The 13,893-nt window shown below is 39.9% G+C and overlaps 1 protein-coding gene across 2 annotated transcripts in view; it reads right to left on the reverse strand.

Annotated features, from left to right (window-relative positions):
* Nucleotides 1-12,335: 12,335 nt before the first annotated feature.
* The window catches only part of TTC8 (tetratricopeptide repeat domain 8), a 40,185-nt gene continuing 38,627 nt past the window's right edge, over nucleotides 12,336-13,893 (reverse strand). For both annotated transcript variants that reach the window (XM_027899141.1, XM_027899142.1), the window contains one exon: nucleotides 12,336-12,866. In XM_027899141.1, the coding sequence (XP_027754942.1) occupies nucleotides 12,750-12,866 (117 nt within the window). In that variant the 3' untranslated portion in view covers nucleotides 12,336-12,749. The remainder of the gene's footprint in view (nucleotides 12,867-13,893) is intronic.

The raw sequence follows: 13,893 nt of genomic DNA on the forward strand, positions 1-13,893 counted from the left end.
GTCCCTGCAATGCAGATTATAGGGAGGACAAGTTATTTGTTTCTTTTATACCTGGAAAAATATTTTCCTTCTGTATAGTTCAGTGGCACCTAATAAACACTTACTGTCTTTTTGTGTCATCTTGAAACACAATTTGATTCTGCAGAAAGTGCAGCACAGAGTATTCAGTGTTTGAACTGTCTGTTTAGCTCCATCCAGACTCCATGGCCTTGAAACAAATGTGCTACATCACAGCATAAACTCACAGTGGAGAAATAAGACTAATTCTAGTTACTGGATTTAATAGATTATGTTTACAAAGTAGTTGTTTGATTCTTTTCATTTCTTGTCATATCCTGTTCCATTTAAACTCGATATCCTAGTTTTTAACAGAGCAGGTGCCACAACTTTAATGACTGAGACACAGTATCTCATTATCCTAAAAAAAAAATAAACAAAAAGGTTGAAGACTGTTGTCAACTTTCACGAGACAACTTTCAGACAGAGTGGGAAAGTGCAGTCAGGATCAGGAACCTGATTAGGAATACAGAGAAATGTTAAATAAATTATTACTTATGCATTATTAAAAATAAGTCACACTTCTATAGCTCCTCTCAGATAATGAACTCAAAGCCATTTATAATTAATTTCACAACTCCACATAAGTGAAGGAACAATGCCATGTTGTTTTTATGAGCAAAGAGCTGAGACATTGATATGTGAAGTGTTTACAGTGAGGTAGACCCCTCTTGAATAGCACCAGGGAGTTTTCCCCAGAAGGAACTCCACCAGGTAAGTGAGGTGGGCAGGCATCCAGGCTGCTTTTCCAGTTTTTAGCTCCTGGACCTGGGACCTTCTGTCTGTCCTGGATTAGGCTGGAGTCTGGCCCAGTGGGCTCTTCAGATTTGCTCACTGAGATACTGTCCCAGCACCCCTAACTCCATGGGAATCAGGTTGTTCAACTCATCATCCCGACACTTGGAGTTACCAAAAAGACATCTCACAGAGCAACACTGTGACAGGATGCTGAGGGCTCCTGTCACTGTTGTTGCAACCTGAAAAATCATAATGTTGCACTGCAGAGGCAAAAAGAGGCCATAATACACAAATGCTAATTTAACTCATGGATGGGGGAGCTGCAACTGCCGAGACTGGAAGCTGTTGTGCCGCGTGCTGACGGGAGGCAGACGGGCTGCACTTGTCTCATCTGCTGACATGCAGCACAGAAAGAATTCAGCTGCTGCTGAACCCAGTGGAAAATTAAAATCCTACCCCAAATGATTTTCTGACATGGTATATTCCCAGAAAAGGCAATGACATTTACTGGCTTACTGACAATAACATGAACGTTACACATAACAAAACTGAGTATCTTATCAGAGCTGAAGTCAACTGTGCAGCCCAGATTACTTCCACTTTTGTAGACTGCATTGCAGAGTGTTGTGGGAAGCAGTATTTTGGGAAGTGTAATGGGTAGAGAATCTGAGCCCCGTGAAAGCAGGAGAATGTGACTTGCCCTCCTTTTCCCTGTGCTGCTTGCGTTTGCAAATGGCAGATACTTTCTTTTCCCAGCTTTATTTTACTTCTCATGGGCAACTGAATCAAGTTGCACTGTACCTGTGGTATCCTATGACTGTCTTCCTTATCAGACAATAGCAGTCCTTCTGTGAAACAACACATCCAAACCTTTCCTTACATCACTGTCCTTGCACAGATGAAGGTATTCTGTGGTTGGTGTCTTCTGCACCTGCTCTCTGTGTCACACAGGGAGCAGCAGTGAGATCCTGAAGGCAGAAAATGCTATTTTTGGTACTGTACTTTAAATGTGAACATTTTTCTCTTCTCCTAAAATTGTGGTTTTTATCAGATTATGTTTCAAAGAGGCAATGAATCTCTGTATTTAAGACACCTCCCCAGAAAGTGGTAGGCTTTCTTGATAAATAAGCAGGTAGGAAGAACCTGTTACATTTTAAATCTCTGAAAACACAGATCCTGATAAATTTTGTTGCTTCCTTCTCATTTTGTTGCTATTTAAGCTGCGCCAGAGGCTTGTTATGACTATACTGGGCAAGAGATGCACAGAAGTTGTCTCCAACATTAGTTCCTCAAAACAACATCCTTTTCACAGGAAATATTTTGTTAGCTCTTTTCCTGCAGCCTTCTACTGACTTAGTTGTTAAATATACTACAAGAACTGCCCATAAAATGGATTCTATGAATCACAAAATCTTCAAGGTTGGAAGAGACACTTAAGATCATTGAGTCCAACTGTCAACCCAGCACAACCATAATCCCTCCTAAACCATATACCTGGATGCCACATCCAGAGGCATCTTGAACTCTTCAAGAGATGGTGACCCCACTACCTTCCTGGGGAACTTATTTCAATGCTTAACCACTTTCAGAGACAATTTTTTAAAAAAATATCTAATCTAAACCTCCCCTGATGCAACTTAAGGCCATTTCCTCTCATCCTTTCACTTGAAACACAGCAGATGAGACTAGACCATCTCACCACAACTTCGTTTCAGGTAGTTATAGAGTGATGACATCCTCCCTGGGTCTCCCATTCTCTAGACTTAATGGACCCAGTTTCTCTTAGGGAACTGAGCCACTGCTCATAAAACATGTTTTCTAGACCCTTCATCACCCAGCACCTAAACGTCTTTCTTGTAACGAGGGGCCTGAAAACTGAACACAGGATTTGAGGCGCAGCCTCGCCAGTGCTGAGTACACGGGGACAATCACTGCCCTGGTCCTGCTGGCCATGTTATTTCTGATACAGGCTGAAATGTCATTGGTCTTCTTGGCTACCTGGGCACACTTGTGGTTCATATCCACCTGTCTGTCAACCAGAAACTCCAAGTCCCTTTCTGCTGAGCAGTTCTTTCAAGCCACTCTGCCCCAAGACCATAGCACTGCATGGGATTGTTATGACCCACGGGCAGGACCTGGCACTTGGCCTTATTGAACCTCATTAGCTGTCAGCTCATCAATCCAGCCTGTCCAGATTTCTCTGTAGAGCCTTCCTACCTCCCAGAAGATCAACACTGCCACCTAACTTGGTTTCATCTCCAAGTTGATTGAGGGAGCACTCCATCCCTTCTTCCAGATCATCAATAAAGGTGTGAAAACAGTGCTGGCCCAAATACTGAGCCCTGGTGAACAGCATTTGTGACCTGGCACAGACCGGATTTAATTCCATTCACCACTACATTTTGGGCTTGGGCATCCAGACAGTTTTCTACCCAGTGATGGGTGCACCTGTCCAAGCCATGAGCTGCCATTTTCTCCAGGAAAATGCTGTGGGAAACGGTGTCAGAGGCTTTACTGAAATCCAGGCAGACAACATGTACAACCTTTCCCTCATCTACTAAGGGGGTCACCTTGTCATAGAGATAAGGTTGGTCAGGCAGGAAACTCTGAGTTCCAGCCTAAGTTCTCTGAAGGTTTAATGAATACTATGATATTCTTGATAATCTGGTGAACAGCTGACTCTTATCTCTGTATGTATGTGGAAGATCATGAAGAGAGGAAATCTGTGCCAAGTAATGGCCATATAAATAATTTCTTTGACACAAAACTGTTTTGTATCTTTACACATATATCTCTATGAAAGGAGAAGTTACCAAGGCAGCACATTTTGCCTCTAGGGCAATACGCTCTTTTCTTGCATTTGTTTCTCATTTTCTAGAAACAATCTTATTTACTTTATCAGAATTCATCATTAATAATGCCTTGTCAAAAGTTTTATGACACTAACAGCAATTATTTCGCCATTCTGCATTGCACATTTCCAGAGTGAACAATAGAGTGTATATTCCGTATTTTGTAATAAAGATATGGCAAGAAAACATTTATGTTTTTGTGAATAAACAGAACAGCTGTAACATCTGAACAACAGAATGAGGTACAGGTTTGGGATTTGATTGTAATTTTAGGAAGTGAAACATGACATTAGGATTAGACAGGAAATATTTGCTGAAAATAAGAAAAGGTTACTTCAACTTTTTGGAGTTACAAGATGGTATTCAAAAGACGTATTTTTATACCCATTAGGGAGGCATACAGGGTTTATGCAGATTTGACATTTTCTTCTTCCTTCTCTATTTGTATCTGCAGCCCAGGGTGAACAACCTCCTTTTTGTTTGCTCTCTCTAAATATCTTTGTCTGGACAGCTGTTGATTCAGACCCTGTGAATAAGTAAAATGAAGAGGGCCTCCTGCATGATTCAAAATGAAATGCTATTTTCTGAACCCTGACTTGCCATTTGTGGTGTTAGCATTATCTTATTAGACAAACAAACGGCCTCTTCTCCCTCCTCACAAGCATATTAGCTTTGTGCTTGCAAAAGCTGCAGCAAGTGAACTTTCCTGACATTAATGGGAGGTGACGGCAGGCGAGGGAAGATGTTGCCTTTGTCCAAGAGGAGGAGAGGCTCTGTGAGCCCAGCATGCCTGCAGCGCTCCAGCTTCCTGCACAGCTTTTATAATCCCAGTGCTTGTGAGTGTTACTGAGGGAAATCAAAGACAAAATCCTTTAAGAATTCAGTCCTGTCACCCCTCTGCACACTGCCTCTCACCATTGCTTAGGGACGAGTATTCATACAAAAGCCTCAGTGGTCACCCCTTGCAAGCACTGAAAAATGGGGTCAGCTGAAGGAAAATGCTAAAAATGCAAAAATTAATAATTATAATAGCAGTAATAATTCCAGTAGCCTTATTTTACATGTTTGGAAATGGAGACGTGGAAAACCATAATTTGCTGAAGCTAGGAGCAACAGCTGGGGCTGGGATGAAGGTGCTTCCCTTTCTAGGCCTCTCTTCGAATGACTAGATCAGATTTTATGATCTGAACATGTGATTGCTGCCTGAAATTCTTTATTAAATGCGACTAAAATTTGTCAGGAGAGCCTTATAGATCTTTTTGAGGTTCAGGTATTCTCACTGACCCTCAGAAATATCTGTACTGTCTCTTAAGGGACATCAGGCAGTTTGAATGAACATTACTGCACTGGCAGCTCAGTGTTTGCATGACCTAGCTCATACAAGCCCTTTTTTACATCCCCATTATCATGTTTGCAGGCTACTGCACTTAACTGCATCCTGCACCAATGTTTTAGCTCCTGTTCCTTTTGGACAGTCCAACGCTAAGGGAGGAAGGTGACGAATAGGATAAAATCACAGAGACAACACGTTACAATGTAAGGAGAAAAGAGAGCTGCCAAACAGAAAGTTTAATGGATGCTGTAGCTTCACCAGACAAGGAATAATTCTGGGAAACCCTACGAAAATCGTACATACGTAAGTTCTGTGGAAAACAGCACTCCATGGCTGTAAAAGATGAACAATACATTGAAGTTCCAGTCTCCAGGTCTCATGTGGGTTGTGGGGGCTCCATGGCTGGGCAGCTGCTCTGCTGCAGTGAAATGTACTGCAGAGGAGATGGGTCTGGAAGGTGCCAAAATAGCTTGTCTTGTGCATAGCAGGGGTGATTAGACAGGGCTACTGTGAAGTCAGGGAAAATTATTCTAGGCAAACTCTATCATCACCATACATTATAGACATTTTAGAAATTTTAGATGTTCTGGAGTTTCCAGTGTGTTACAGCAAGAGACAGTGGAGACTGATAAAATTAACTCATGTCTACTGTTGTGCCCTTCTCAACCTCCAGAACACAGGAAAAGGACATCAGATTAAATACAGGTTATCAGGCTGGAAAAGGATGAAATTCCTGTTAGTCAGCATGATCAATTAAATGAAATTTAATTTTCTTTCCAAATGTATGCACAGGACAAACCCAAAGCCCAGACAAAATGGACTGTTCTCATTTCTCTTCAAGCAAATGGCAAATCTGAACCACTTCCAGAGTTATTGGTAGCTGTGTGGCAAAGCTGGTCCTGGCACAGTGACAGCTTGAGTGGATGGAGATGATGCTTGTCTGAGGAATGAATTTCTTTGGAAAAAGCCAGGCTCACACAGTCAGCAGCTGGAGGAGGAAAGGAATAATTTTGGGGTCATATAGACCAAACTGCCTGAAAACAGAACATGAAGTCACAGAGAGTGCAAGTGCAGCAAGGCAGGATGAACACATCCTGAGAGAAAAGAAAAAACTAGATCATAAAATCTGAGAAAAGAGGAGAAACCACACATCATTCATTAATGATTCCCAAGTTGCTTGGCATCTCAGATTCAGTGTCTGATCCAGAGATGGATTTCACAGGGACAAAAATGATTCCCGCTTCAGCTCAATTTAAGGGAAAAACTCAAATTTTGTATGTCTTATTTCAGAAACTGACAAAATTTCTTACATCAGCTGTCTGTCATGTGCCACCCTGCTCCAGCCACACAGCTGGGCTGTAACTCCAGGAGGCGGGGACAGCTCTCCTTCCTTCCCTCAGTGCCAGCAGTATACCAGTCATGGGAAGTGGCAGCAGTCTCTGAGCCTTTGGGATCTGTGCAAGGCACTGGGGCATCCACATCTTCTAAACAACTTCCTTTCAAAGGTAAGACAAGACTCAAACAAGGTCCTGGGCTGTCTGTTGAGGTTTTTGGCAAGTGTATCTTTAGCTGTTTAAAGCTTAATAAAAATCTGCCTGGAGATGCTATATTCATGTTGAAGCCTATCCATGTAAGAGAGCAGCTCTTGACTGCAGCCAGGAGCACCACAGGATGGTTGACTTCTCCTTGCCTGGTAAGGTGTACTCAGCATGAAAGTGTTTTCATTTCTCAGCAGCTATGAGGAGCTATTATCACAGAATCACAGAATGTGCTGAGTTGAAAGGGACCCACAAGGATCATCAAGTCCAACTCCTGGCCCTGCATAGAACCATACCCAAGAGTCACACTAAGTGCTTGAGAGTATAATCCAAATGCTTCTTGAACTCCGTCAGGCTTGGTGCTGTGACCATTTCCCTGGGGAGCCTGTTCCAGTGCCCAATCACCCTCTCGGTGAAAAACCTTTTTCTAATATCCAACCTAAACTGTTTCTCTGCTTTAAGCAGTTTCACCATCTAAGTAGAGATGAGAACATTGGTACAAATCCCTGAAATCAGGATTGATAGAAAAAAATTTTTAATCAACTGGTGGGAAGCACACCACTGACTACCTGCTATGGGTATGAGTGGAAAAAATAGCATGAAAGAAGCTCTCATCTTTCTTGTATCTAGTTCCTTTGATATTGTAAAAACAGACTTGTTATACTCAGCATGTCTGGTGCTATGACCTCCATAAGGGGCAGAAAAATGTAATGACCGTGTCTAGCGCTGACTTTCAAACATGCATGGTCACAAAGACAAGGATGGCACTGCTCCCAGGAGCATGGCACCAGGATGTTTCCTTGCACTCTGTGGACCCCTTAAAACCCAATAGATTTATAGTAAACTACAAACTTTTGGGTTTGAAGCCCATCAAAATACCTGCTGTGCTGTTTTAAACCTGAGCTAAAGTGGGACTTCCAGAGGAGAAAGGAGAGTTTATTTATAGTATGTACATCTTTGAGTCCCATGTAACAAGAACATTTGTTTTTCCTCAGGGTGCTTGAACAGACTTGTGTGGGTAAAGTTTGTTTGTTTGCTTATTGTTATAAATGATATTGAGCTGCAACCTAATGTTGGTGAAGTTGGCCATGTTGCTATGGGAAAAACGCCAAGACACCCAAAGCTGGTTCTTCATACAACACTAAAATATTGTTTTCAATACAAACAACACTTTTCTGGTTTTCTCTTACTCTTCCTCATTCAAGAGATTTGTGCCTGAATTACCTTGTTTTCCCAGAGATGACAGATATTTAACCTGAAGGGAATTTGCTAACAATGTATGTTACTTTACAATATGTTATTGGCTTATGTTGCAGCACAGTGTTCACCAAGATAACACGGTGTGAAGTGACTGGTGATGATGTAACACGACTTATGGTCTACCCCAAGAAAAAACTCTCTCTTCCCTTCAAAATCAAATATCTGTCATTACTTAGGCTTAGTTTAAAGTATTTTAAGTTTTGATCTAAGCAGAAAGGTGTATATTCTGGTGGTGGTATTTTTTTTAATTTTAAAGGCATTGGAGCACTTGAAGCTTCAGCTTAATCAGAGCCACTTCCTGAGATTGCTGAGTTCGTCTAACTTTTTCTTTAAAGATGATGTTGTATTCAGGTAGACTGTATGATACTTGTCACATAATGCCAGTGGTTTGAAAGTTTTTGAACTTTGCTTGTAATTTCTTAAGAATTAATACTTGAAAAACACATACATATCTGCTAATATATACAATAAAGACTATAAAAGGTGAGGCTGAGAAGTGTAAATTACATCAGACATTTATAAGTAGCTACATTATGTTTATTTACCATTATATTCATTATTTTTTGCTAACATCCATATAACCTTGCAAAATAGGATCTCCCATTTCACCCACTTTTCGCAGTGTTCAGTTAGACTGGGGTCTAAGGTACTCTTGGAGAATTATTTCCTTCACTGTCTGTTGCTACAACCTGACCTGAAGATATTTGTGGATGTCTTGCACATATGCAGTAATGATATCCATGTATTATACTGCAGAGATTTATGGTATATGTGGTCTTCTGTTTATTAGCCTGTCTTCCCAGGACTTACATTGATTTCAAATCTTATGCTACCGTTTCATACTATAATAAATAAATGCTTGGCAATGACATAGCATTTTAAGCCATTAGACATTGCAGGATTGCAGGCAGAAGTTAGAAGCTTTCAAAGTTTTTGTACTTGATATCCCCCATCAATATCTCTTGAGGAACTAACAATTACATCCTTGAAAGCTAGGACAGATACATGCATCTGGTTTTGTTCTACTGATCAAAAAAAAGAGTCAGTGACCATATATTTTAGAAGACTATGTTTTTATGTGAACCCTGAGCTGTTAGCTTATGGAAATACATAGGAACAAAAATAGTCTCTAGGGTTATGTTCCTAAACTGGCTTTTGTGTGGTATCTCCTACACAATTAGACCAGGGGCTCTTGATGGAAGGTTTTATGACCCTTGGTTAGCATGATATAAATTTATTGCTTGAAAGGATTAATTAGTTAATATGTGCAATAGCTTTAAAGGTTCTTGGCATTATTATAGTCTATAGACTTGGAAAAATATGGAACTGGTAGCAGTATAAAATGATACGGAAGCTAAAACGTATAATCCTGGCAATTACTTTATGGTTATGTAAACTGAGTAAGCTGAAAATGAGATGAAACTGTTGGGGTGGTCTACTTGCTGGAACCAAGCTTCCTGGCTCTTAATGACTTTGCCCTTTCCATAATGCTGAGCAAGGTTTGCATCCTGCTGTTTCTTCTCGTGTCTCAATTCTAATTGGCTTCAAGACTTATTTTTGAAGCAATGTAATTTGTTTCTCTGGAAATACCTGTCAAAAAGCAAACGAAATGGGGAAAAGCCCCACATTTGTGTGTGCTAATATATTCCTATACACAATTAACACAATGCACTATGCGTTGGGAAGAGAGGTTTTTACTATGAACTCATTGACTTGGCTAATTTTTTACACATTCTTTAAAGATCTAGTCTCTAACTAGGAAATCTTTTTCAGCTAAATCTTTATGACCTTTTAATGAACAAAATATAAGAAAGGAGAAGGCTGTGCACTATGCAATTGCTGTAACTAATCAACAGAAAGAACCTAAATATAGTACTTGCACAGATCCTTCAGTTACTCAGCATGATTCAGGGTATGTTTACTTGATAGTTTTTCAACAAAAATTGCTTTCTCTGGTGACGTATCTTCCAGATTTAACCTCCTTACAGATGCTTCTGAGCATTTGCAGCTCCTGAGCACTCATTAACTCTGAAACTCTGCTATTCAGAAAAATTAGTAATGCCACCACCTTACCAGCACAGGAGTTCAAATGCTACGGGAGAGTGACTGGAGATACAAGAATGTATATGCCTTGAATATCAAAGTTTAGGCCTATGTCATATCAGAGATCAGATTGAATGACCCCAAAATCTCTCCCTCTAGACTACAAAGACAGGAACTAATGAAAGAAAAAGCTCACCAGCAGCAGCAACAAAATTGGATCATTACCCAAAGTCTTTTCAGTCACTTCAGGCGACTGAACTGGCACCTAATGGAAAACTGACTCTGTCCTCCCCAGTGACCTCTGAGGATGCTTTTTGCAGCCAAAATGATCCACAATCCTTAACTGCAAATTCTAATTAATTTCAGCAATAGTTTTGTTGCTGGTGCTGTGGCTATAACATCTAGTAGAACAATCAAATTCCTTTAATATCCTAACCCCACATTACCAACTTTTAATTGGATTCAGCCATCAGAAAGACCCCAACAAGAAGGTTGGTAAAGAAGACTGGAACTAGTGGCAACAACCATAAACTGTACAGACCTTTCCTGCAGGGACACAGAAACTTCAAGACCCCCCAGACATCTGCTTTGAGCATCCTTCCAGGCAGCTTTGCTGTGGACACAATCAACCCTGTAGATTAAAGACTGACTGGACATACCTGGCGCTGTGCTACAGGGTCGGGGAAAAATGGTTGCTGTGTTACAGAAACGCTGCTTGCAACATTAAGGTCACGTCATCCTAACATGATCGTGCTGCAGAGATGAACACGGATTCCGGTGCCGTGTTGTGCTCTGCCGTCCTCAATGAACCGAAGGTGGTTTGCCCCAGGGGCTGCTCATTCAGCTGTCTGCTGCAGCTCGCAGCAAATTAACATACAATAAAATTGAAAGATCCTTCCTCAACAAACAGCCTGCTGATTCATCTGTTGTTTCACTGTGGTGCTCTACTCATTACCACATTTGATTTCATTTGTACATGTGCTAATCATAAAAAATATACTGTCAGACCCTTGCTTTGGGGCACGAAAGGTCAGCAAAGCAAATAGGTGCTGCCTTCTGGGGCAATCAAAATATACCACGTAACATAAATTTGGAATGGTTTGCAGATGTTACACAGTAGGGAGATAAAAAGATTTTAATCCTTGTTTAGGACTTGTTTGTGTGTGGGGTTTGGGTTTTATTTCTAATTTGCACAAGCATATTATATAAAGGATTACTTACCATACAGGAGCCTTTTCTCTTTTAATTTCCATAAATTCCTCAATATTAAAAGAATAATCATGTCCAGTCTAGGTACTAAGGAGTACTGTTTCCCCCCAAAAAAGTTATTTAGATCATTAACCTGAGCAGTGATCACAGTAAGTGGCATCTTATAAGCACACGAGGAACTATTGTACTGCCACACTAGATTAAAAACTGAAGTTATATTACTTGTTTCTATTCCTGTTCACACAGAAATAATTTACTATACAATTTTAAAATTAGTTTGAGTTAATAATATGACATTCAAAAATTTTCAACAGTTGTGTTTAAACTGCTAAGACAAGTTTTCTTTTCTGGTGGCTTCCTAAGTTTAGCAATGTCAGCTGGAAAGACATAAATACAGTAGATCAAAGGATGGAACTTCCCTATAAATTCATCCTTTTTAGCAGCAAGTCAAGTCTTACTAAAGTAATGAAAATTACTGATGACTAAGATTCTCTTTTTATTAGTTTGTGATGAATTTCCAACAATTTAAAGATCAATGTGGACAAAAAAAAATTCCATTAAAGATGCTGCATCTATTCAGCCAATAGTGCTTTTGCACTTCACGCTGCGTGGCAGCAGTTAATGACAGTGTTTCTAGCTGTCACCTACAGAATGTTCGGGGGGGAACCTGTGGGCACACTTCTCTAAGCTTCCAGCATCCAGCTTCACCAGCTACAACATACAAACAAAGACAAGGGTGGAGAAGTAACAAATAGTAAAAAGAAAGACGTAACATTAATAAGTGTGTTTAGGGTTGCTCCTTAAGCCAAGAGACTCCCATAATATATCAGAGAAACATTAAAAGATTTTTAAGGTCTGTTTAAGGATATGCCATTTCATCCCACATTTCTTAAAGGTCTTTTAAAAAGGTCAAGTTGGGAATTCATGCAAGTTTATTCCTTTTAGTTAAAACACAAAGCATGACAGTAAGTCTTCATTTGCTGGTTTTAGTAGCATTCTTGATGATCCAAATATTTATTTAGCAACAGTGCTCATGTGGTAGCACATGTAATCACCCCACTAATGCCTTGTTCTCAACTATTAGTTCTTAACTCCACAAGCTTCTAAATACCCTTCTCCCTCACTGAGATCTAGAATAAACTCTCTCCTGGGTAGGGAGGAACACAAACTATTGCTCTTTTCATGGCAATAAGGATGTAATTTAACTTACATAAACAAATGAGACAAAGCATGTGAACTGTATTTATTTAATTCATACACAAGGAATACAACAAGGAATATAAGAACTTCTGCTTTACATATGTATTTTAAATTCTTTTTAGGTATTTTAATTTTAAAACTTAACATTCAGTAAGAAAGTATACTATCAAAAGCCAGGTTGAAGACCAGGTAGGAAGTATTCTTACTCTGCTACTTGGCAGACTGTCACGTGGGAATGTTTAAACCCACTTTTTGTCCAGCATAAAAGTCAGGAAAAAATCTTTCTCTGTAATTTCTTGTATATATAGTTGCAATGTGTTCTAGCTGCCTTTTAATAAGTGTTATGTTTTAAGATGACAAGAAATTGAAACCTAAACCTTTCCTGCTACTCAAAGTAACACAGGCTTTGCCACAGGAATGCATTAAGTATAGTTTATCTACTTTGAGCTGATATTTTCAAAATGCTGTCTGGGACAGTTGCTCTGGCTAACTGTTCTTACATAATAAGAAACATGCTCATCAGAGCATAGCAAAATGCTCTTTTAACTGTTTGATGAGCTGCTGTGTATCAACATGGCCTGGAAATGCTTCTTCTGACTTCTGAGCAGCTGTGTAACTCCTCTGAAGATCTCCAACCTATAAGAAACACACAAAACGCTTGAAAATCCAAGCACTGCAGTGTTTATGTCATGTATTCTGTGCATTCTGTGCAGTACATTTATGATGCTCATGGATGTTTAAACCTAGCTGGTCTTAAGAGCATACGGAGTCAGAACAGAGACTTTTGAATTCGGGGTTATGTTCCCCTTATCAAGGGATGAGAAGAAAAAGATAGACATGATTTTAATGGGAGGGATGCTTCAAGACAGCGACTTTACATATACCATTTCACCCGACTTCTTGGAGAATGGACAAGGTACACACCATGCCCAGTGCTTGAAGTAAGGAGGAATAAAAAATAGAAGTTTTGCTTTTAAACTTCACCAAAGTGCTGTTATATATATGAGAAAAACACAACCCATAAGGCCTCTGTAAAAACTGCAACTGCATGTGATTTCCTGCTTCATCACAATGTTACAGAACTGATACTGCTCCTCTGCTGCTTTTATAAGTAGTTGTTCCCTACTTAGGGAACTTAATTTTTTTCCTAAATAGCCATCATTTTTTGGAAGGATGAAAAAGAAAGCATCTCAGAAAGTGGGTTCAGCAGAAAAGAATCTAAATGTTTGAGAATACATCTAGTAAAAGTGATAACTCTTGGATGGAAAGGAAGGAGATATGGACAGTCAGGAGTCCTTTGTTGCCTGTGTATCAGCCAACGCAGAGTTTCAGTGCAGCAACAGTTCTCTGAAGGAGAAGAAATCAGGGTCCTGGCCAGTGAAGTCATGCTTTGTAAACCATGGCCTAACATCAAATCTAAGGATTGCATTACCCCACTGTATCAACACCTGGATGATGAGGCTGTCTGTCTTCTCCCATAACCCATGAGGGTTCTTTGGGCAAAAGCTATGCAACAAGACATTTGCAGACTAGGATTTACTCCTTAACTGGTAGGTAAAATATGCAATTATTCAAAACCCTCTTATGTTTCACAATGGGGAGGATACACTTACAAATTAATGGGTTGTTCTTTCTTGACGTGTGTACTTTAGTATCTGTAGGA

Source organism: Empidonax traillii, unplaced genomic scaffold, assembly GCF_003031625.1.
Source record: "Empidonax traillii isolate 1590-97213 ecotype Southwest subspecies unplaced genomic scaffold, ASM303162v1 scaffold646:size549819, whole genome shotgun sequence".
Taxonomy (NCBI): Eukaryota; Metazoa; Chordata; class Aves; order Passeriformes; family Tyrannidae; genus Empidonax; species Empidonax traillii.